Source organism: Miniopterus natalensis, chromosome 1 (genome assembly GCF_054644295.1).
Source record: "Miniopterus natalensis isolate mMinNat1 chromosome 1, mMinNat1.hap1, whole genome shotgun sequence".
NCBI classification, from domain to species: Eukaryota; Metazoa; Chordata; class Mammalia; order Chiroptera; family Miniopteridae; genus Miniopterus; species Miniopterus natalensis.
In genome coordinates this window covers 126,413,124-126,438,706 of record NC_142081.1, presented here as the reverse complement: position 1 = coordinate 126,438,706, position 25,583 = coordinate 126,413,124, and the positions used below count along the sequence as shown (strand labels likewise).

Below are 25,583 nucleotides of genomic sequence, written 5' to 3'. Positions count from 1 at the left end.
CTGAGTAACTAGGACGCCAAGTTACAGATGGGGTTGTGGAATGTTCTTTGACAGCCGATTAGAGTAATCTGTCAGAAATGATGACTTAATCACCATAACAGACTCCAAATTCCCTCATAGAATTCCACCCAGAGTAATCTAATTTTCCTGTAATATTTTATTTTATTTATTTTATTTTATTCTTTGCCAGGACTAAATGGTTTCACGGCTTGCTTTCCCCACTCTGCTATACCCCATGATTGTTACAAAAATGGGAACAGGTAGAGTAATTCCAGCTAAACAGGCGTCCTTGGAGCCTGGTGAACCAAAAGCAGATATATAGTTGGGGCTCTGTAGGTTTTTCTTCTTCACTGGATTATTTGTATATATGAAGAAAGCTGGGAGTTGAGCAATACCAGCTATTTACCTCTAAGATGCCCAAGAAAGGCCATCCCTCCCAGTATATTCTCTTAGCTTTCAAATGGAGCCTTTTACTTTTTCCCTCAGGGAAACTCTTACACTAAGTAAAATAATAATGATAGTGATAATTTTATTGAGCACTTATTACACAGTCCATGCTTTAAGCTCTTCACCTGCATCAGTGTCTGTGAAGAAGAAATAGTCATTTAGCCCAGCCAGCATGGCTCAGTGGTTGAGCATCAACCCATGAACCAGGAGGTCAGGGTTCTATTCCTAGTCAGGGCATGTGCCCAGGTTGTGGGCTTGATACCCAGTGGGGGGCATGCAGGAGGCAACCAATCAATGACTCTCTCTTATCATTGATGTTTCTATCTCTCCCTCGCCCTCTCCCTTCCTCTCTCTGAAATCAATAAAAACATATTTTTAAATAAGTAAATAAAATAGAAATAGTCATTTATTTTCATTATGGTTTTTTTTCCTGCTAGTTATGATTTGCCACAGAAAGAGAAAATATGACATATATTTCTCTTTTGTTACCACACCCAAATGCCCTTTTATTCTTGGTGGCTTAGGTCACTTTTATAAAAATACATGTCAGCAAATATTGGTTGAAAGTTTTCTGTGCACCTACATATTAGCACAATTAATGGCGATGCACAGAAAAGCAATTTGGTGGAATAGCACTGTCACCCCAAGCAGGCTGGATCCCATACCCCCAGCTTCCACCAGGGAATCTGCATCTTCAGAGGGGAACTAGGCACTCAGTTTTCTCCAGAATTTTCAAAGCAGTGTTCAAATAAATAGGCATTGCACAATCCAGTCCGTTAACATAAAACCACGTACCAGGGCCTTCTTGTGTAAATGCCGGCTCGGCCAACAGTGAGTGGTCCACACTGATTAATTCTGTAGGTTCCAATGTACTTTTTACACTACCAGTTTGTGAAAGAACCTCAAAATACAGGATCTGTTCGTGTCAGCAATTCAAAACAGTTATTTCCTCTCGCATCATAATTGATAGCTCATCTTCCTGATCATCCATTTGCTTCTGATCAGCGTAGGCATCAGATGTTTGAGAGCTTGGCCTCTCCCTCCCTCTTCCTTGACTCCCCGTACACACCTGTTTCGGGGTTGTAAGAACAAAATTATTAGCATACTTGAGTCTACAACAGTGCTTGGCACAGGAAAATTGAGAGTGAAGGGAAGAATACCCCAGTTTTCTCAAAGATTGCCTAAATTCTACACGTCGCAGGCATAGCTTTGAGCTGTGAATCTGGCTTTGTCCAGGTGATGAAAGCTCGTTTTGACTGGTCAAACTCATTATTTTTGTCATCTGTATTCTTGCAGAGGTATCATTCTACTCTATATATCTTAGCAGATTTACCATCCTTATACCACTTAAAAATCAGAGAAATCCCAAAGTTTTTATTTAATGCTTGTAAGTCAACATTCCTCAAGCTACTTTTGTTTTACCCACCCTTTCTCAGAGAGAGCATAATATAACAGTGCCTGAAATAGCAAAATTGCCTGCCTACAGAGTTGGGGGCACCTCCTATAATAGCAGATCTCTTGAGAATACACAGAGTCATTAGGGGGACGGTGTGCCTCCAGCTGGTGGCAATTCCTTTGAAATTATCTTTGCAGCTTATAAAACTTTTTAAGGAAAATTGCAGAAAGTGCAGGTGCTTTTGGTATCCCTCGTGCCACACAACAAGACACAGAGTGTTCCACGTGCATCATGCATGTGTCGTCACAGAGCGGAAGGAAAATTCCAGTTTGTCTTTACGGCTGGAGTCTTTTCGTTTCCTCCTGTAGTGCATAGCTCTTCTGTGAATTCACCCCTGTCCCTCCCCTCTTTGTCTCGCTTTAAATATTTTATGGGCAGTAAGCTTATAATATGTACCATCACGGCTTCTCTCTCAAGGGGTCAGGATAGGTCTAATAATGAGATGCGAAACAGTGACTCTGTAAAACCCATTCCAGGTTAAAAATGGCATGTTTTATTGAATCTCGTGTTAGAGGTGGTTCACTCATCAATTGGTGATGGCTGGGGTTAAACAAGTTTCAACATGAGCTCTTCTATGTGTGAAGAATCTGCCCTGTCACCTTCCCCTCAGCCCATTTCCTTCCCCCAGGTCCTCCATCGTCAGACTCGGCCTGTGTTAACAGTGGCCGTTTAAACTCCGACTCTCCCCGTATTCATCATAGGACCAAGGCGAGGTCTGGAGCAGTCACCCAGACTTTATGTAATGGGAGCTCTGGAGAGTGTGGATGCTGGTGCTCGTGGCCCAGCCTCAGCGCGCTCACTGACATGATAGGACTCGTAATGTAGGCAGTGACAGCTGTTGCCGGGGTTATGTACAGCTCCCTATACGTGAAGTTACCCCCCCAGGCTTCGGGTAATGGCTTTGATGTGCAGATGTAGCCTCATTTTCATTTTCATGAGCTGCAGCTGGGCTCTTGGCTTTGAATTGAAGGTCAGTGCATTCAGGAGTGAGGAGCGTCGGGTCCTACCAGAGGTCTTCTGCTCTGAAGACCAGGGGTTGGGAAACTCAGATCTGGGACCCTCTGTATATGTGGGGGGAGGAGAGGAGGGGGAGTCGAATGCCACTTACGCCTTAGGAGATGGGGTAAAGCATGAGGCTTTACATTGGAAGGCTGGCCTGCGCCCACACCAACAGACAGCATCCAGCCAGTGGGGGCCTGGGGTGGCCCCTGGGGCCTCTGTCAGTCAGGAGCAGGCTGGATGTTGTCATTGATGACATGCTTAGCTTTGGCACAGAGGGGACGGTGAGATACGGTCCTTCCCCTCAAGGAGCTTCAGCTCACTGGAAGCCTAGTCAGCGCCAAAGCAATGGCCCCTCCATGAGCCACAGCACCAGAGCTCTTCCAGAGAGGCCCCACCTTACTGTGATGTGACGGAATACTTAATACACAGATGCAACTGAAATTCAGCAACCAATTCCTATAGAACAAGCTTGTCCCCTCCCCTCCCCACTGGGAGGGAGGGCGCTCTTAAAATCTCCCTTTCCATTAGACTTCATTGGTTTCTAAGCAAGCAGGGTTAAATGGACTAAGACATTAACCAGTACCTTAATGTGTAACTTGGGGCAAAATGTTGCTCTGCAATAAAATAAGGAAATTCATATGCAGTCAAAGAAATATTCAAGGGAATGGATTTAGAAGGCTTTCTTCATAGAAGTGTAAACTTGATGAAATATGTTAAGTCAAATTCACTGCCACAAACCAGGACCTATTTCCAAAACAATTAATCTTGGCATCCCCCTGGAACAAGCACTCTGCCGACAGGGAGCCTGGGTTATGGCAGCCATAGCCCTCCTGTGTCTCAGTGTGCTCCAAGGATGCGAGATTTTGTCAGGCACAGCCAACCCTGCATGGCTATGGAGACACAGCCTCAATTTAATTAATGCGTGTCTCTTAGGAGACTCCTTGCAAAAAGTCTTGAAGATCATACACTTACTTGCTTATCTATAGGAGGAGGGACACACACCCTCCCCACCAGGGAACTAGCCTCCACCCTGCCTCTGAGATTCCCTTATAACAGGTGAGGTGTTAGGAGATTGGAAGAGTGACTGTCAGATTCTCTGGCCCTTGCTCTGGTTTGCTGTCAACTGGGACCTCCAAGTGCAGAGCACAGAATGAAGCTCCAACCTCTGGCTCCATCCAGCGCTAGAGCAGATAAGGCCAGTGTCCCTAGTCCAGTGTCCCTAGTAGCTACAGCAGCAGTGCTGAGAAGCAGCAGTGCTGAGAAGCAGCAGTTCTGACACCAAGGGTTTTGTCTTTAGTTGTTGAGGAATGTGGTGAGGGTGTGGCCACTGGCTGCCAGTCATGGTTCCTATGGTAGTTTTAATTCAGGGTTGAGTAGACTTGCATTGTTGTGTTTGTATTTGAAATATTTCAATCCATGAATATATCCTACACTCTTAGTCTTGTTGTGCTTTCAGTATTTTGTATTTGGTGGATGATCTTTAGCTATTTCATTGCTCCCTCTCTTGGTTAGGATGTCCCATCATCATTCTTGAGTAACAACACGACCTATTTCTCTTTCTCGGTACCTTTGAACATGTTGTTCCTTCCCTGAAATGTCCTTCACTCACGTTCTGATTAGCATTAGGATTCCTTCGAGATTGAACTCAAACATTGCTTCAGCTGAGACACCTTCTCCAGCTTGCCCTTCCTTCGTCTGTGTTGGGCATCTCTCCACTGGGTTCCCACGCTAAAGGTCCTAGCACAACACACATCATCTGGGGGTGGATGGCTGATGTATCTCTCTCTCCCACTACGTTACAGGCTCAATCAAGATGAGAACTTTTTTTTTTTTAAATCCTCACCTGAGAACACTTTTCCCATTGCTTTTCAGAGAGAGTGGAAGAGGGAGAGAGAGAGAGAGAGAAACATCGATGTGAGAGAGAGACACAATGATTGGTTGCCTCCTGTATGTGCCCCAACCAGGGCCAGGGATCAAGCCTGCAACCTAGGCTGGAATGTGCCCTTGGCTGGAATCAAACCCGGGACCCTTCAGTCCACTGGCCGACACTCTGACCACTAAGCCAAACCGGCCAGGGCAAGACAAGAACTCTTTCCCACTGCATTCCCAGCAGCTGACAGTGTCTGATAAAAGGAGAAATAAGGGAATGGACGAGTAGTCCTGGAGTCACACCAGATCAAATCTTTGAAACCATTTCCTGGTTAGGGAAAGGTCGCTCTGTTATAAATGGAAACTTGAAACTAGAATGCCTGCTTCTTTACAACAACTTCTCTACTTTATTCAACAAATCTCCCAATGGTCTTTGGAGTCATGAGATTTCGAGGAAGTGAAACATTATGAGAAGGACCCCTCCAAGCCTTTTTTTTTTTTTTTTTTTTTGCCTTCCTTGATATTTACATCCTGTATCTGATCAGAAATTTATAATTCACATGAACTGTTCATGATAATGAGCCATTCTTAATACAGTGCTGATTGAACACCTCTCTCCAAGGTCACGGTGCTTTACATACATTATCTAAATTGTCTTCAGAACATACCTGAAGTAGGGGTGACTACCCGCTCAGGATTCACCAGGGTCTGACCGTTGCAGTCTCTGTGAGGTTGACTTTCACCCCCTCTTGGCCTAGGAAGGACCAAACAAAGTTCAAGTCTTGAGTGGCAGTAGCTTCTTTATCATAGCCATGTGTCCCTTAACAACAGGGATGTGTTCTGAGAAATGCGTCCCAGGCAGTTTCATGGTTGTGTGAACATCATAGGCAAACCTGGAAGTTACAGCCTACCACACAGCCAGACTACTATATGGTATAGCCTGCTGCTTCTAGGCTACCAGCCTGTACAGCATATTACTGTACAAAACAACACGAGATTAGATCAAGCACAAGACCAAATGATGCAGTTAAGAAACATGGAAAGCGTGAGATGTGTGAGGCTGCTGCCGGCATAGTATGGCTTACGGTGTTACAGCAAACTTTTTTAGTAAGTAGAAAGAGAACACTGACATGATAAAAAGTATAGTATAATAAATATATAAACCAGTAACATAGTCGCTTACTGTCACTATCAAGTAGTATACTCCACGTAATTACCTGCGCTGTACTTTTATCCGACTGGCAGTAGGTTTGCTCACGTCAGCATCGCCGCAGACACGTGGGTAGTGCATCCTGCTAAGCTGTACAACGGCTGTGAGGTCGCTGGGCAGTAAGAATAGTTCAGCTTCACCGAAATCTTACAGTATGACCCCCGTATATTCGGTCTATTGACCAAAATGTAGCGTGTGCACGTGACTGTACTACCACTGTTGTGTTCCTGAGCCTTCTGGGTGGTCTCAGGTCACAGACTGAGCGGCTTCTCTCAGCAGCTGCAAGAAAACCAAGAGTCAAGTCTCAGTATAATACTGGTCGCAAAGCTGTGTAGATAAAGGGTGTGGGGAGTTTAGTGGAGGGAAGATTACTTTCATTACAGGGATATTGCAGGCACCTTCAGACGAGGATCGGGCGCCTTCAGTGATTGAGGCTTGCAGTTATTCCTCGTGGGCTCATGTGTCCAAGTCCCGCCTGGGGTGTTCTGTGGAGAAGCAGTGTTATGGGGGGGAATCGGTGTTGGGTTAGAGCGGGGAGGTTAGGTTTCTGATCCCATCTCAGTTGTTAACCAGCTGTGTGTCCTTAGCGAAGTCGCTTAGTCCCTTCAGACCTATAAATTGAGAGCATTGGACTGAATGATTACCAGGGCCCTTTGCAGCCTGAGAGTAGAATGGTTCTGTCCTCACAGAATTACAGCCCCGGGTTCCTCCTCCAGACCTCCGTGCACGTCACAGATTGATCGGCGCGCTCACAGCGCTCCGTCTAACGTTGGCTACCAGGTTTCTTCTTTATATATGTGCATATCAGCTACGTGATGGATCGTCAGCTCCCTGAGGGCAGGAGTCCTAGTCACTTCATTTTGTGCCCATACATAAAGTAGGCATACTTATCTCTTCTTTCCTCTCTTTAACCTGTGAATCTCTTGTGAGTCTTTCAGCACATTAATCTGTACCAGTGTCTGCTGCCTGGAAAGGGAGGACTCCACACCATCCTCCATCAGGCTTCCTGTATCTCCCCCCCACCCCCTTGTAGCTGTTCTTCTTGAAATAGAAGCCTATATTTATCATATCCAGTTATCGTCCCTGCTACTCCCAAACTCTCTACAAACTCACAGTCTGCCCACCCCAAAACCTACAGAAACTTCTTTTGATTAATTTCCTACATTAATTCCCTTTTATTGCCAAATCCAAAAGGACCTTTGAGCGTTTTCATCGTAGCCTCTAGCAGCACCGCCTTGTTCTTAAAACTCTCCTCGCGTGGCTCGTGTGGGGCCAGCTGTTCCGCTCCTCTCACTGCCCTTTGGTCTGTCGCGCGCAGACCCCATGGTTCTGCACCTGGCTCCTGGCTCCCTTCACTTCGCATTCCCTCTGTGGACAGCTTCACCCGTGCCTGCGGCCCCCACTGCCACGTCTCAGAGCAATCCCACAGCTTGAGACACACCTTCCTAACCTCTCTCATCCCACAGTCACATCCGATGTGTTGTGTGCAGCCTCTCCCCCAAAACAACTTCCTTGTGTTTTCTGTTTGGGTGATAATTCCATAGTATATCTAGTGGTCCGGGCTGGGGTTCTCTCTCCCCCTCTTCCCTGCAACAAACAGCTGCCCCTGAAGGTTAGATCTTCATCAGTGTCACGCAGATATTTGCCATAGCCTCTTTGCCATTCCCTCTGCCCGCTGTGTCGCTCTTCTATAATCTATGCTCCACTGTAGCCAAAAAGGCCTTTTCTAGAATTCACCAAATTTGATCTTGTTACCTTGGCTGCTTCAATCTTCTACGCCTGACTGTCGACTTTGAGACAGAACTTCAGTTTCTTAGTGCACAAGATCCTCCGAGAGCTGGATGCCCACCCCCTTTGCAGCTGCTTCTGTGCCCCTCCCTGCTCATTTTGGGTGGCTCGCTATGAGAAACTCCTCTTTCTTACCACTGGGTCTTTACGTGGGATATTCCATGGCCCCTCCTCTGCTGGCAAGTCCAACTTGGCCTTTAGGACACGAATCAGATACCACCTGCGCTGAGAAGGCCTGTCTTCCCTCACCAGGCAGGAGGCAGTGCCTGCTCCCCTGGCCTCCCACACCACCTCGTTCCTGTATCTGCCTTAGCTCTGACCAAGCTACTCGGGAGCTGTTTATATTTCATCCTTCCCCAGCGCACAGAGAGCCCCCGAAGGGCCTGAACCTCTCCCCTTGGCCTTCATTCCTCACTCCTTAGCCTAGAGCCAGGGACTCAGAGGATCCCTCACACATATGTACTGAACGGGCAGATAAGGCATGTGGGAGGAATAGCTTGCTCAAAGACTTAGTCCATCTTCCCCCAACATTTTTGGGGGTCATTCTCTCTATCACCTATAGGATGGGGGCCACATTCCTTAGCTCAAATCAGGAGTTTCCACAGTTTACGTCTACCTGCTATTTAGGTGTATATTCTAGTCTTTTTGGACTAAACATTTCATTCTCATTCTAGACTCCTGTACAAATTGAATAGATTAATGAATGGAGTGGGAATATGAGTAGACCCCACATCTCAAGGCCTATGTTCTATGCATAAGAGCATCTTGCCTTTTCGCATAAACAAAGCAGCTCTGAATTACTTAGCCTCTCGTCCCCTGATAGCTCTCCCCCTTTCCTCTTCCTCTTGTGTTTTGAAGACCCTGGCAGGCATTAGCTGCACATGGTCCTGACTGCCTGATAATAATTTCCCATCATTTAAGTGCCACAGCCAAGTACCATTCCCCTTTCATTTAAATTAGATAAAACCCAGAGCTGTGGCTTGCAAGTGATAGAAGTCCACTGGGGAAATTAAAGGTTCAGAGAGAATGGGACCCATTATAATAAAAGCATTTGCACAGCCAGTGATTCCATCCACCCTGTGGCTCCGATGTTCCTTGGGGTAGGGTGAAATATGAAGCAAGAGGACCTTTGCAAGTAGTTTGAGGAATTTATTTTAATTGGAAATGGTGACAGCATTCTGTGCTTGGAGTAAACTATGTGGATCATGCACCGTGGTGTAATGGGCATTGTGTGAAGGGCCAGAGGGCACCCAAATCATCTCAGGTTCTTGCTAAGGTCCCTCCCTCCCTCTATTCTATCCCACACTTTATGTTTAATAAAAATTATATGATGGCACCTAAGTCAGTCAGCTGCTAGACCTTCAAATTCTCATACCTCTGAGACCTAAGAAAAATCCATGCAGCAGACAGAAGGGCCAGAAGAAATGCAAAGACAATCTGCATTTAAGTCTGTAATAACACAAAATAGCAGTAGCTCTTTTTTTCTTCAGTGCATCCTATGCCCTGTTAATTAAGCACTTTATATGCACTTTCTCCTTTAATTCCCACCGCCCTACTATGCAAGTATTATCTCCACTTCACAAATGAGGAAACTGAGACTCAGAGAAGTTAAGACAGTTGCCCCAGGTCATGCGTAGCTATCATAAATGGCAGGACCAGAATCACCTCTAAGATGCAGGCAGAAACCATGTTGAGTGATAGAAGCAGGTTTTGAACTCAAGTCTGACTGTGTAGCCCAAGCTTTTAAATCCTATGTTCCCCATGCCCCATGACTGAAACGGGTTCTATTCCTGAACATAAGACACAGGCTTGCACTTGGATTTGGTTACTTTTACCTGGGAGAGGTCTTGTTATTATTTATATGTGCTTATAACAATATCATTGTTCAAGTTTAATAGTGTAGGATTTCTGAGACTTTATACAGTTGTTCAATCTGCCTTTACCTTTTCACTTTTGTATTTTAGATGCATCATCCCATTCAGATGAAACCTGCAGATAGTGAGAAGTCAAACGGTAGGTGGTGACCGACTGTCTCATCTAATGTCTGTGTCTGTAAGCCAGGGAGTCCGCTGGGGGAGGGAGATGCCAGCCAGCCCAGGTGCTTTCTCTCAGAAAGGCAGAGAGGACTGCCCCAGGAAACTTGCACTGTGGTCAGCACGTCTGGGGAAACCTGAGCTTCTCTCTCCCGCCTCATTTATCTCTGGTGTGTAAAGGTCTGCGAAGATGTTACCTGAAATGGTTTTTCGTGTCCCTCTGTTGTGGACTTGCTCTGTGCGGTGACCCTGTGGCCTTTGGCTCTTGTTTATCTGCTCCCACAGAGCAATACAGGACACCTGATAGGGAGGAATGACCTTACGCTGTGCAGAGGAGATGAGTGGGAAAGGGATGCCCACTAAGAACCAGGCAATCTTTTTTCTCCTTTCCTTTTGTCCTTTGTCTTGGAGGCTGTCTTACTGCCCTCTTCTCTAAATTGTACCAGTGCATTTGCATCCAAATTCATTCCGAATTCAGTCTGCTGATTAAATAAACATACATTCAGTGCAAAAAAATATGCATTAGATGAGGTCTGTGGAGTAGCTGAGATTTGACTGTCCAAGACACAAGAGAGTAGATAGCCACATTTCTCTCTCTCAGGCTTTTGCTTCCATTTACACCAGCCTTCTGTCCCTGTTTTGTTTTTTGAATTCACCGAAATGTATGTTAAAGGACTCTTCTACTTCCTTGGACCTCAGAGCTTCCCCATCCCACAAGACTGACACAGTCAGCATGCTGCCTTCCACAGGAGCTCTGCACCTCATTAATTAGTAATCGGGGCAGGAGCCATGCACTCAGAGATCTGTGTACCTGCACATGTAAATTATGATTGGGCTCTAAATCTCTCCACAAGGTATTTTTTGCTAATTGCTGTGCATTCTGTTTTCTGGATTCTTCACAGACTAAGAAGTTTTGCAGAGAATCCCACGCTGTATTGTGGGCTGCTAGCACCTGATTAGTGTGTTGGGGAGTAGATGTTAGCATGTTGCCCACTTCTCTGAGTTCACTCCCTCAGATAAAGTCCTCTTCTACTTTAACATGGCTCTTAGTGTCGGAGGGTCTCAGATCTGCCACTATTTTGCTGTGGGACCTGGGTCAAGTCACTTTATTCCTTTATTAGACAGTGAATATTGATTACTTACTCTCACATTTACACTCTGTTCTGTTCCCCGTGGGAGAGAGCCTGCTTACATTCAGTCTACTGAGCTCTTCTAGTCACTCAAGACTGAACCTTAGTGTCCTCACCTGTAAAATAAGAATACTGGTAACTGCCTCACATAGGTTGCCTTTCTTTCAGACTCGTACAGGATGTTTGTAACGTTGCTTTATAAATGATAGAGCACCCCTATACAATGTTGATTATTGCTATCCAGATTTTCCCCTGGCCTTATAGGGTTCTGCCCTGAGCACGTCCACCCATGCTAAATGCCATGTACCGTGACAGTTCCCAGAACCCTTTGCTCCAGAAGTGTACGTTTATACTCTGTTCTATTCCCTGTGGGAGAGAGGAATCTTGCATTCATGGGATGAACTCTGTCATTGAAAGTCATCTTGGAGCTTCTGGCCAAAAAGGGATGCTCCCTGTCATCTGGCCCCATCACTCTCTAAACTGTGTCCATGCGATGAAAGTCTATGGAAAAGGATTTGTCTTATTTATGAACCTTAGGTCATAGTTATGAAGACATGGTGAATTAGAAAATTGAGTTGGAAATATTTGACCTGAAATACCCAAATAATTGCTCCATGAAGGGATTTCTTCGTTTGCATTTTCTATTGTACAGACATGAACCCTGACTTAGAGAATGCTTTCCATAGAACAGCTGCAGGGAGGTCTCAGAGTGGTCTGTTGCCCTTGCTGTCCAGTGTCTACTCTGGGCACTGAGGGTAATGTTTGCCAAAGCAATACAATAAAACTGCCATGAGCACGCCCAGTTTTGCATGGTCTTGAAAGTCAAGCAGGACTGGACACTGTTTTACTAAGATGAGAGAATATCTAAAAATGTCATTTTTCAGGGAGCAACCCAGGTAGCAGTTAAAAACCATTTTGAGGAGCCTGGGCTTTACCCCTCGCTCTGCACTTGTTAGCTGTGTCCTTGGTGATGTTCTTCAACCTCACCTGGCCTCCTTGTCTCCAGCTATAACAGGGGCTGTGGCAGTCTGTAGTTGGAATTCTGCTGGGAACACCTACCTTACAAGGGTGTTTGAGGAGTACATAAGTCAGCATGTACAAAGAGCTGAGCGTAATACCTGGCACATGCTGTATATTCACTGTGCTGAGTTGGGGACATGATTCCGGCTCACTGAGGCTGACACTTGAGCCTTGGGCTGTTAATGTCACAGCATAGATCTTTACACACAAAGGAACCCCCCTTCCCCGACCTTCTTGTTGGACTAGTTCTTCCCTTGCTTTTGTAGATTGACCTTTATTTCCTGAATTTCCAGTAAAAAAAATCAAAGAGTATACAGGGACTGAAATCTGCTTTTAAAGTGCTGTCTATGGAGGCTCCAGTGAACCTCACCCTGCGTAGACACGAACAGGATTCAAGGTTCTCCTTGGACCTGGTGGAGGAATTGGGCGAAATGTGTATTTTCAGGAGCAGGTGATAAGTGCTGCAAGCCTTTTCTGATTTCACGTGGCAGCTTTGACAGGTGAGCAGTTTCCAGAGCTCAAAGAGCACAAAGATCTCTTTGGCTCAGATACTCAAAATAGCTCCCGTAGTTGTGAAAGAAATATAACGAGCTCTAATTGCACTTTTATTGAGTTTGCTGACATTTATGGATAGCACAAAGGGCTCATCACAGACAGTTACTGCCTTCATTATCAGTATGTTCGGATTTCTGAACCTTTGTATTTGCTGAGCAAGACAGGGCTGCTCATCACAGATTAATTAGTGATGGACAAATGAACTCCAGGAAAGCAATCACTCTCTGCAGCCTTTGTCCATGTAGAGATTCTGACAGAGGGAACCTCTGCGGTGAGCTCAGAAATGTTGGACTGCTCTTCGATCTACCCTGCATGTCGGTATTTTACTGAATGGGTTTCGGAAATCTCCCTGGCTTCCTATAGTGCCCTTTTCATTGGCTGTGATTTAAGCTGCAGCCTCTAGCACATTTATGCCAACTCACTCTTGTTGCTCCTGTCTTCGTGCTTCTGTGCAAGGTGTCTCCCCCCCTCCCCCAAGATAAAGCCCACTGCATTGGCAATAAAATGCTGGGGCCTTGCCTGGCCAGCATGGCTCAGTGGTTGAGTGTCATCCCATGAACTAGGAGGTCACAGTTCGATTCCCGATCAGGGCACATGCCTGGATTTTAGGCTTGATCCCCAGTAGGGCATGTGCAGGAGGCAGACTATTGATGTTTCTCTCTCATTGATGGTTCTAGCTCTCCCTCTCCTTTCCTTTCTCTGAAATCAGTAAAAACATAAATTTTCACAAAAGGATCTGTTAAAAAGATGCTGGGCCTTTAAGAAAAACACACTGAATCAGTACCCAAATTTCAATAGAATCCACCTTTTTTGTTCTTTTCCCATTGCACACAGGCGAGTGACGGTGTAGGAAGGACATGGGAGGAGGTGCGGCTTTCAAGAACCAGCATATGCCAGCACAGACATAGTTGCTCTCTTTAATTCTGTGTATCATCAGAGAGCCTGTTTTCCAGTTTTTAATCCTTCATTACTATACAGCAGAAGGTGCCAGCAGTGCAAGATTGAAAATTAAATGCAGTTGCTAGACCTGAAGTTTGTGTAGCAGTGAATGACAAGAAAAGCGTAGAGGTTGCCTTTGGTTCCGTGCTTGGGGCCTTGGTGGCTGTAGCCAGTCTTCACTCTTACATCATGCTTCTGGGTGGGAGGATTGTCTTGATTCTGGACAGAGCATAAATCCATACTGCTTTAAACCTCCAGCCTCATAGCTTGCCAGGGGTCCTTGAAGCCTCACATCCAGAAATGCCATTCAAGACCCCTGGCTCTTTTCTCAAGGCCTCGAAACCCCCGCTGTCCATGTGTCAAGTTCAGAGCTCGCCGGTGTCAAGATAACTAACTCTTGTGGGGGGCAGTAAAGGCCAGCAAGGCTCCAGTACACACACGGGATGCTCCCATCCAGCCCCTTTCCAATTTACTGGAAGACAATGAAATAGTTTTGAAATTCACAGTGGAGAGACTCATGGATTTGGAGGCAGTAATTAAATGCCATACGTTAGTATCAACACATTGAGAAGTTGTTAATTATTCAGGCCACCCCAAATCCAGGTGTGGCTTTGACAGGTTGTATACGGGGGTATCAGCACAGGCTTACAATGAGGGATTTTTAAAAAATTAAGTCTCTATTCCCTGAACTTAAAAAAGTTCCCACTTATCGTGTTAACCCTTTCTCATTTAAACCATGGTAGGAGAACTTGAAGTGGTCCCTGGTCTGGAGAGCCTCCCAGTTCTGCCATTGCCATTACTGGTGGCGGTAACCTGCGTGTGCAGCACTGTGTACGTTAAAGTCTGCCCTCACCCATTCACTGGTTACCCTGAAGGGACATCAGCTTTTTCCCAGAGGGTACAAACCTGATCTTTTCATTCTTTTTTTTTTCTCCTTAATTTTCCCAAAGCACTTGGCAGAATACTATGAACATGATAGGTTTATTTAAGCAATCAGCATTCTGGTGGATTGAAAAAATAAGTGAGATGCTTACTGCCTGTGAATACTTAGGGAAAACTCCACCAAGAATTTCATCAAACATTGATGAAAAAGTTAAGTGAATTGAAGATAATTATATTTATTTAAAATGTTGACAAAGCTGTTTAGAGGGATCCTTAGCCTGGGAATCCCAGGAAGAATTTGTATGAATAAATTTTAACTGGAAAATCAGGAAAACTCAAGGGGGAGGGGAGATCTGTATAGTTATCCCCAATTTGCCATCAAAGCAAACATGGTCCAGCTGTTAACAGCACAGAGCAACCTTGACTAGCAAAAGATTGCAAACATCCAGCTTCCTTTATACACACATACACACACACATGAAAAAAATTAATATTTTGAGTAGCATATGGATGGTACAGGTTCTAATTTTTTTATTTTTAGCTAATAGTTGTTGTTGAAAATAGAGTTATCACCTGTCTCCCTGCCTGAGTTGACACTCCCTGGTGACTGGGAAGTCAGAATTTCCTAAGTGGTGTTCATTTTCTTAATATTCATCTTAGTAAAAAAATCATTTTAGCTTACTGAGGAGCTGCATGTTTTGTTTATTATCATATCCCTCTAAAGCTCAAAATCTACAAATTGTTTTAGCTAAATACCATAATCAAAGGCTTACCAGTGAAACCAAGGGCCAACTGGGAATGTATTACTTGCTTTTGTCTAAAAGAACTAGAAGTAGATTTTTTAGGATCTGAGAAAGGAGAACAGGAACTTAACTGTTACTCTCATAAAGACAGCAGCCACAGCTTCCTCGGGCGGGCCCCAGGGAGGAGAGGGAGCGAGGGAGGGCGGGAGCGAGGGAGGAGGGTAAGAACTACACCTAGAAGTCGTTCCCTTCCTGCTGCCCGTATCAGCCGGTTCCTGCCCTCTCCCATTCCGGTTCTGAACAATGCCGCATCCTCTCCCGGCGAAGGGGCCTGGCACCGCTCTGGCTGTCCTGGTGTCGGAGCTCACAGACACCCATCAGAAAGGAAGCTCGTTTCCCGGGTATCTCGTGTTTCTAGCACTTAGATCACTGTGCCAACGCTGCCCTTGGCTTGCTGTACTTCTCCTAGTTCCCAGGAGATCATTGGTAGTTCACTTACTCTGAAGGGAGAAAAAAAGAACTTAAATTTAAAAAGATTTTATCTACATACAAGAAGTCAGTCCCCAGTGGCCTCCCTCCAGGAATCAGCCAGTGACCCCTATTGCCCATACCTATTTGATGAATCTCAACACAGACAGAGGCCTTGGACCATCCGTTACTGTCCGTATACACTGAGCCCCTCTCTACAGATGAAGCAAATAGTGGTGCTTATTGTGCTGAAGCCTGGCTGCTTTCCTCCACCTGCCCCAACGGCAGTCCCGACTTCTACCTGATTCTGTACCTGGCCAGTCAGTATGTCGTCCCCCCATCCTACTGCCAGTCTATCCAGACCCTGTCCGTGCCTCTTGAAGGCCAGCCTAACTTCCACATCTTCCATCAGGCCTTTCTTCAAAATTAGGGCGCACAGTTCACGGTTGACAAGTACTGTGCAATTGTGGTTTCAACCCATATTACTTGGAGCCCTGGTGTTTCTCTGCATTGTCTTAGGAACAGCCACAAGTGTGGAGAGAGGCTGAGCAGAAGGATTCTGGGCTCTAACATCCCCCCCATGTGCTTCAGTCAACCAAAGCATGTGGCGGGGCCACTTCTCTCCAGTATTTAAGAAAGAGAGAAATGGAAAAAGAATCACATGTAAGCCTTCATTTTATAGATGACAAAACAGGTCCACAGAGGTCAGCTTATTCTCCAAGGTCACACATCCATTTAATGGCTGTGCTGGAACTGGCACCTGAGTTTCCTAATCCCAGCATTGCTTTCCCGTTTAACCCCCCTCTGCCTTCTCTGGGCTTGCGGGAAACAGTAGAGTGAAAACAAGCCTGGACAGCAGTAGGATATTAGGTCATGGTCCAGATTAGGCCACCCACTTGCTGAATGACCCTTGGCAAGTCCCCTCCCCCTGCCAGGCTTCGGGATCTCTTGCAGAGTTAGACAAAACATCTCTCAAGTCTCTGACTTCCAGTCTGGGGTTCTATGACAGGAGCATTTAGCTGTCTCCCTTAGGCCCCTCAGAACTGCGTTGCCTGATACAGTAGTCACATGTGACTTTTTAAATTTAAATCGGTTAATACTAAATTACATTAAAAATCCAGTGCCTCAGTCACAGCAGCCACACGTGGCTTCAGCTTCCGCATGGACGTCACTAGAACCATCCCCACCTGCAGGTTCTGTTGGACACCCCCGTGGGAGTCAACGCCCTGTGCCTCATGACTGCTGCACAAACAGCTCTTCTGTCCCCGCGCCCAGAGGGCAGAGGCCATGGGGTTTGAGGTACCCAAAGCCCTGGCCCCAGAAGGTCTAGCACAGTCTTGTGGGTTCAATGAAAATGAGACACTTACTCTCCAGGAAAAGGGTAAGAGAAACAAAAGCAATTAAAGAGCAACGACAAGATTATAAAGCATTAAAAGGACGGTTTCCACACAGGGATGTCTGGCGGAGCCTCCCCTGAGCCGGGGCGATCCGAGGCCTGCTGCAGCCGCTGGCCTGCCCCGGCGTTCTAATAATGAACTGCACTGGGACCTGGGAGACCAGCATGGCTTCTCGGACAATCTCTGGCTCCCTCCTAAAAAAAGACTCCCAGTGCTGTCCTGAACTATAATGGTACCTTTGAGGCTGAATGTAGGCCAGTCGTCCTGAGCATAGACATGTAGGCTTTGAGGGAAATCTCCCGGGTCATCTGAGGTAAACCTCTCCTTATCTTCACCCCCATCGGGTTCCAAGGTTAGAATTTGCTCATTGATGTCGTGACATCCAAAGTGCGTTTCTGTTCATCAGGAGTCCTGCCTCCAAGTGGGAGGAATAGAACTATTCTCTCCTTGTTCTTTTTTTGGCCCGGGTGTAACCCGAGCACGGGGTCAGGACACAGGCCACCCTGCAGTAATTCTCAAGTAACTGCAGCCCTGTTCTCTTCACTAGGGCCGCCTTCCTCTCGCATTTAACATTCAGACCACAGGTGCTGTCCTGGTTGGGGCTGCAGGGCCCAGGCTCAGGACATGGGTTTTTGACTAGGTTTCTAGAGAAACGGGCGTCTCTCATCTCCCACTCTTCTCAGGATCTGTGGGGACCCGGCTACATGAAATCAGGGGAAGGGCTTCTTCCCTCAAACACTTTGTTATAAGTTTTGTTCACTGTCCCACTACGTCTGTTCCTTTTGGTCTTCCTCTCCTGACCTTTTTCTTTCCTTGTCATTCAAGTTAAAGAACATCTACCCAAAAAAAACAAAAAACCTGTCTCTAAAAATATCTGTGGAATGATAGTGTTTAGCAACTACATGGAACTTTAACATTTTGGTAAACACATTGCCATTCGTTTTCTAATGGGGAAAAGAACTCCTTGGTGTTCTGGGTCCCATGAAGCTTTTTATTAGAGCAAGCTCGCAGAGGGTGCGGTGTTCAGGAGGGGCGAAGTGGGGGAGCGCAGGTGACCTGGGGACCCGCTAGCAGGCTCACGTGACCGGCACCGGGTCTGACATGGTCGTGAAGCATTGATGGAAAGATGACAGTGGCCTTTGCTCATGCGTTATTTTTACTTCCTAGCCGTGGAAGACAGAAAATTGTTCATAGGAATGGTTTCGAAGAAATGTAACGAGAATGATATCAGGGTGATGTTCTCTCCGTTTGGCCAGATAGAAGAGTGCCGGATCCTCCGGGGCCCCGACGGGCTGAGTCGAGGTGAGTGTGCTGTCGCTCAAGTCTCGTTCCTTAGGTGCTAATTGGAGCTCTGTGTCACGGTCCAGGCAGATGTAGCCTCCGCACGCAGCAAGGGGTTACCCTGTAATACATTCCGCGTGATGCAGTTATCCAACTGAACTTTTCACCGTAGCTGAGATGATCACATTTTACTTCTCAAGTCGGGAAGGTCCTTGTGCCAACATATTAGCTCAGGTTATCACTGTCAGACGGGAAGCCGGCAGGCTGCCCTTTTGTTGCACATCCCTTTTCAATCTCAAATTGAAGTAGATACGGGGGAGGGGAGAGTAGATGTGGAAGGGGAGCGGGAACACTTATTGTTTTCAGCTTAGTTTCTGGCTTTCTGGCTGTGCTGAAAGAAATGTGGAGGGTGTGGGCCCCTTGACAGTGATGTAAACCAAGGAAAAATGTCCACACTGCCACACAGAGCAGAGCAGATAGGGACTCAGAGTAACTGGGCCCATCGTGGGGCATTAGGGCTCTATTTCAAGACTCCTGGAGCCCAGAACGCAGGGAGTCCATTAGTGACAGAGAAGTGACACCATCCAGAAGATTGTAGGCTTCCTCTTCGTCACTGTGTTAGAAGCAAAGGCTGCATCTTGAGCACTGGTGAAACCAGTATTTTTGCAAGCGGTTATACAAAGTAGCTGGAAACAACTGTTCTCTTTCCATGTTTGCCGTCCCCGTGACAAAGCCACACACCCCCTTTTTAAACCACTCAGAAGGGCTGTCACTGGGTGTTAACACTCCTCTAGCTGCAGCTTCCTGATCAGCCCGGCGAGGCCCAACTGAAAGCAAGTTATGTAGAATACACTTGTCAGTTCTAAGAAGTCCGTATTTTTGCAACACTGAAAGGATCCCATCCCATTAGTGTAGTATCACCGAGAGTTCCACGGGGCTAATTAGAAACACCCTTTCATTCCCAGTCTCTGGTTCTGGGACAGCACGGCCATCCCCAACCACTCATGGAAAGAAAGGCTGGGCATTAAGTATCAAGGCACCAATCTCCACCCGTCTCCCGAGTTTTACTTAAAGTAGGCACCACGTGCAGGGAACATTTGTTCTTTTGACTTTTAGACATAACGCTTCATGATGTCAGCTGCCAGATTCACAGGCACAGAGAACAAAAGTGTTCCGCCTACACCCACCTCCACTTCCCCAGGTGGAGGGAGTTGGAGGAAAACTAGGAGGTGGAGAACCAGCCTCGAGCTCACCATCCCTGTATTTTCTTCTGCAGGTGGTAAAAAAAAAAAAAAAAAGCAAAGGGAGGAGGCACAGAGATCACATGCATCCTCTCAACAGTTCTGAAACCCTTGTTATGTAACCCTCACTGAAGAGATGTGGTTCTCTAAAAACTAAACAACACGTGATATCGAGGGAGATCCCTAAACAGCAGACCCCATGCCTCCGCCCATCTGTAACTTGCCACCTGTGCCATTACCAGTGTCACCCAAAATAGTGTTTCATGCTGGTGACCCGCACAACCTCTGGCTCCTGTCCAACCTGCCAGCATAAGGACACTGGGATTTCCGTCCTAGTCGCCTCCATGCTGTCCTAGCAGATTCACGCCATGGGAGCCTCTAGTCCTATTCGGGCATGTGGTTCTCCTGCAGCCGTGATACACACATGCCCGCCCAGGCAGACTAACCGGAGAGAGAATACCCAGGGAGAAGGCGGGGCGGCTAAACAGAGGATAAAATACGTAGGACGTGCAGGATAACATTTTCCCAGTCCCTTCCTGCTGCCAATTTCATAATTAGAACCACCGCTCTCGCCTGCTATTATTCTCAGTCACTCTTCTGTATTTCATTGTACTTTTCACGCACCGGGAGCAGAAAGGCAGGTCATTCGGTTACAGTGAAATTCATGGTGGCTTTGGGTCAGTGACCCCCACATCCCATCCCAGAACTTCTCCCAACATGAAACGTTACTAGTCATTTCATCTACCTCTCTCTCTCTCTCCCTCAGTTTCCCCATTTGTAAATGGCAGCAGTAACAGTACGTGCCCTGTGTGTCTCATCGTGCATCATCAGCCAGCAGCATGGGAGATTTTTCACACACGCAGGCTGCCCATCTAGTTTAGGAGAGACCTTGACCACGGGTTAGGAAGGCATGACTTCCATTCTGCCTCTGCTGGCCCGGGCCTGTTTATCCAGTGACCCACCCTCACTTCACCACCTGTCCAGTGGGGACAGAATGAACGGCATTGGTGCCTGCAGTGTCTAGCACTCCCTGAGCGACAAGAGTTGTTTCTGCAGATAAGATGTTAAAGCAGCCCAACTTTCATAGGAAAGAGCAGGACACAGGACTGGACGAGAGAATTTGGCCAATCTGATCAGCCATTTGGTTCATTAAGGGGCACCAGACACACAAGCAGCCTGTCTCTGAAACAAGTCAGGGAAGACCCTTGTCAATATTTTATGCTAATGTTGGCTCCATGTACGGAGCAGAATCCTCCTTCCTGCCCTTTTTTTCTAACAGAAAAGTAATTTCTGGTGAACTGATGAGAATTCCCTATGGCAAAAAAAGAAAATACTCATTTATAGCCATTTGTTCTGAAATATAAAGGCAGACAGTGGTAGGTTTTTCAATTAGCAGGACCCAGGGACTCCTGGGTACAGGGGACCACTCCTGAATCAGTGTATTTGTTAAAAGAACAATTCCCTTTTATGCTACTATTTTGCTTTCATTAAAAAATTGAAGTTTTCAGTCAAATAAGTGTCTCCCATTAGTGGCACCGCAGATAAAGGGTGCTGAGCACTCTGGTCCCAGTGCCTATTGCTGGCTCAGCTGTTTCAAAAATAAAAATTAAGCTAAATGAAAGCTTGGCTGCTCTGAAAAGTACCTTCTAATAACTAAGCCAGGGTATAAACTAGTCAATAAAAAAGTTTTTATTGGACGGTTCGCTTTTCTTTTTTTGCTTTTCAGTTGCAGGAATGATGATGCTCCCCCACAGGTGTCTAATGTCATTTCTTCTCTGTCACATCAGTGGTTTAAATTTCTCCCTTATAGGTATTAAGCTGAGGATTCTCCAGGCTTGTTGACTCAGCACCCCTCACGGCACCAGACCCACAGCTTGGTACCTATCAAGCCCTACTATACTTTCAGGTAGCATTGCTGTCTGGAAAACTAAAGAAGAAAAAAAAAGCCTGATCTACCTGTTAGCAAGAAGACTATTTTAAAAGTCCCCTCATTACTCACCAGCACCCAAACCTGTGCCATGTTCCAAGACAGACCTCCCACCCCCAGAAAATTGTCAGGACAGTACACAGACAGCACCTGGCACCTGCTGAGCATACTGAGGCCACTCAACAAGTAACAGGACTCTGCCCCACGTTAGTTGTGCAGTGTGCCCACATCTGAACATGCATTTCCCCCTTAAAGCACTAACCCATTCTGCCATCTTTTCTAATTTGGCAAGTTTGGTTTGAAATGCTTCTAAGCACTTCACGATACTCAGCTCCTTCTGCAATGGCAGATTGACCGCTCAGGCCTGCTGCATGGCCTTCACTGAGAGAGCAAGCAGCGTGCAGGGAGCCCACGCATGGCAAATCACCAGAGGCCTTAGCCTCAGAATCGAAGCGTGAGGCTTCCAAGCCAGTGCGTTTATGTGACAGTGTTACCTTAGCATGTTGATTTCCTAAAATATACATGTTTGTTCTCACCCATAACCCCACAGTCAGGATAGACTATTTGGGTACAGTCTACAGGGTTTTCTAAATCATGGCAACTGAATATTTGTAACTCAAAGACAATGAAGGAATTTATTTCGTGTTTCTTACCCAAAAACTGTAGTCAAATCAACACTGCCATTTAAGGTAACTTTCTGCTCATTTAAGAATATTCCAGCTGTGTGTATGGCGTTCCAACATTCTCCTGCCAAAACTCCTGACAAATGAATTGGCAATATTATCAGAGATGTTGGCGAGCACAGACTGGACTCAGCCATTAAGTCCTCATTTGTTTTTGTTATATCTGATCGGGATGTTAGGATTCGGCTTTTGACTCTTAAAACATGTACACAGAGAGGGACTCAGTTTTGATCACACCGGTTTAGTCTTGCCCACACGGTACCTAACCATTCAGAAATGTAGGGACTTTTATCAGATGCCCCCTGGATTATTAACTGTATCTTGTCATCTCGCTCTGGATACAATCTTCCAATCTCATTTTAAGGATGAGATTTTGCCAATTATTAAGTCCTAGTCTGCACTCACCCTCTGGTGCCATGAATGATTGATCTCTTCGTGCCAGTTTTAAACAAATGGACCCAACATTGGGAATGGTTCATTAGAGCATTAATTTTTGTGCTCCAGTGTTACTATGCTGATAACATAATGTTTAATACCCCCTGCCACTGCTTAAAAAAATAAATAAATAAAAGATACAGTGAGGAAAATTGGCTGCATGATGATCTTTTATCCACTGGATGGGAATTTATAAACAAGTTTCCCATAGGTTGAAATCTTCATGCTGCACATGTTATTTTAAATTACACTTTTTTTAGTTGAAATATAGCAGGCTGCTGTCTCCTTCAAAGAAGTAGCAGCAAAGAGGCCCAGGCATTGTGCATGCTTTTAAAAGCACCTGTATTTTTTTGTGTGTGCAGAGCAAGAATTCATCTAGTTCTCTAAAAATTCTCTCGCAGCCAAGAGAAAAGGTAGAACACCTGAGTTCAGATATCCTTTCATTTGAAATGACAAGTGTAATAGATGTGTTTCAGAATCTCCTCTCTGACAGGGCCATGTGCTTCCTTTAGATCCTGTCTGTAGGAGAAAATTACTTTGAGAAACCTTTCCTAGTCAATCATTTATCTGTTTTAGCAAGAAGGCAACCTCACCGAAATAAGAGGAATTCAGCTCCTTTCATTTCTATCAGCAACCTCCGACTTTCTGAAAGTGGAGACAATAAATAATTGCAAGGTTGGCCACGTTCACAGATGGAAATTTTTTCTTTCCTTTCCTTTTGCTATTATATATTTGGAGGCTATAAGACAGTAACATACAGGCTATCTTATCTAACACCCCCCCCCTCCCAAAATGTAACTTCATTGTTTGGATACCTGTATCTTTTCTTCCCAATCTACTTTCTCTTGAGTTTTGGTCAGTGGCCTGGGAACTGACTGCTGAGACAACACATAAAACAGTTCAGAAAAGTTAAGAAGTAGACCCTACAAGATCAGAGCCATTGTCCTGTCAGGAGCTCCTGAAACCCGCTGCACCCGGAGTTCGTTTTTAGAAGATGAAGGGGACAATTATGACCTAAGTTATTTCTGTCCAATGGAAAGTCATCCAGTTAGCTTGTGGAAGGATCCAGCAGCCAATATTGGTGGCAGGAGCTCATGTTAGTGAAAAGCCACAGATTTGAGGCCTAATCCAAAATAGCCACTGTAATGTTTTCAGTGGTGTTGACAAGAATATTGAAATCTAACCATAGCACTACCGTGACCTACTCTTTTAGAGAAATTACAAACGTTAAAAAGCTACCAGTCCATGAAACATTTGGTTCTGAAGTTGCTTAACTTCATCCAGAGGAGCATAGAGAAGGAGATTTTTCAACATGCACTCTCACTTTATAAATGACACAGTAGTTTTCTCTCCTGAGTAATTGAACACAGCACACAGTACAAAACTTGACAGAGCCCCTAAGGAGACAACTTGTCTCCTACTGCAACACTGCCAATGGAGTAAAAAGGTTAAAGAAGTCATCAGACTTGTCAGATCATTTTTTTTTTTTTTTTTTTTTTGGATGGAATGAGGATCGTATAATTAGAAGCATCATTTGAGCTTTAATTGCAGGTTTCACAGACGAAAGGGCAAGGGGTTGAAATTATAGAGGTATAATTTTATTGTTTCATTGCTAATACTTTTCTTTGTAGACCTGTTGATTACTGTGTTTCTCTCACTAAGTTATTTACAAAAGTTCTGCTTGTTCCGAAATTGTGGTAAATGCACGAACTGTGCCTTATTGATTTTTGTTGACATTTTGTATGTTTTTTTATGCATTCTTAACCTCCATTTGGAAACTGTCAGTTTGGCACATGTTCCTGGATAATAAGAGCAAATGAAGTGAATGACACAATTCTTCTCAACTATTCAAAGCATTTAGCCCAGGCTTCGCATGGTTTCAAATATGTCTCCATTAGATTATTTGCCTTTGCCTCCATTGTACTCTGAAGATTAAAAAAAAAAAAAAAAAAATGGGAAAAGAAAAATCTCATAGTGTTATTTCCTCCGTTAATAATGGCAATGTTTTTGAAGAGGTAGGACTTTGAAATGGATGGTAAACTTGGAGCTCTATCATTTTAGAGCCGAGTGTCAATACGGAAGCCAGGGGAGGGGCTGTCATCTGCCTCCCACACTATTGCACACATCATCTAGGTGCCTTAGAGAAGGTTGCCAAGCTGCCTTTATTGATGACAGAACCTGCAGCCAAGATAGGTGCAGGTGGCATGTTTAAATCAAGAACTATATGAAACAGCTCAGCGTTCATAGCTCTACTTCAGGCTTCAGAAGGCCCACTTAACTGGGAGGGGAATGTGAGATGAATCTCCTATGCACTGCGAGTTTTGTGTATTAAAAATTACAGCGTAATGCAAACAAAAATGCATTGACTTATTTTATGACTGGATGTTGCTGTGCTTTGGGGTTAATGGGCAGGCATTGCTGTTTGATTAAAAGGTGCTAGTACAGTATTGACTTGATAATCTCACCAGGTACACAGGCAGAGCAAAAGAAGGAAATATGATTTATGGCTCACAAATGGATTTACATAAACCAAACCGTCCGCTGGTTGTTTAGATGTAGGACATTCTATTTGGCTCGTTGGCAACAGGGACAAGCATCTCACCTTGTTGATGCCAAAACTCCGCTTTCTTGCATTCACTCTGAGATGACAACAGGCATTAGCCTCTCAGTGTTTAGATCTGCTTCATTTAGAAATCTTTTAAGTAGTAATAATAATAATGTTTTGAGGAAATTGAGTGGAACACTGAATTATTCTCTGATACCTAAGTTCAAACTGTGCAAGGCTAAACAAGCTGAAAATCAGTGCACTTTTATAGTCATTAGAGATCATAAGTGAGCTAAGTCTGTGTTGTTTTAGCTCAGCTTTTAGTGGGCTATGATTTTATTATAAAATCAGCCTGAATCTGCATTAATTTCACAGTCTTTTTCTCTTAGAAGCCCAAGGGTGCATGATGAATAAAATGTGAATTTCAAAAGGCAGTGTTTTTATTAGTGAAAAGGGCAATGAGCCGTGTAGTTGGAGTAGTGGCCTGCATGGTGGCCAACACTGCTAAGAGGAGCCGGGGCAGGCACTATAG

General features: G+C 45.2%; 1 protein-coding gene across 9 annotated transcripts in view; it reads left to right on the top strand.

Annotated features, from left to right (window-relative positions):
• The window catches only part of CELF2 (CUGBP Elav-like family member 2), a 497,548-nt gene that overhangs the window by 401,326 nt on the left and 70,639 nt on the right, over positions 1-25,583 (top strand). For all 9 annotated transcript variants that reach the window (XM_087825724.1, XM_087825730.1, XM_087825745.1 and 6 more), the window contains 2 exons: positions 9,737-9,785; positions 18,107-18,241. In XM_087825724.1, coding sequence (XP_087681850.1) covers positions 9,737-9,785; positions 18,107-18,241 — 184 coding nt within the window. The remainder of the gene's footprint in view (positions 1-9,736; positions 9,786-18,106; positions 18,242-25,583) is intronic.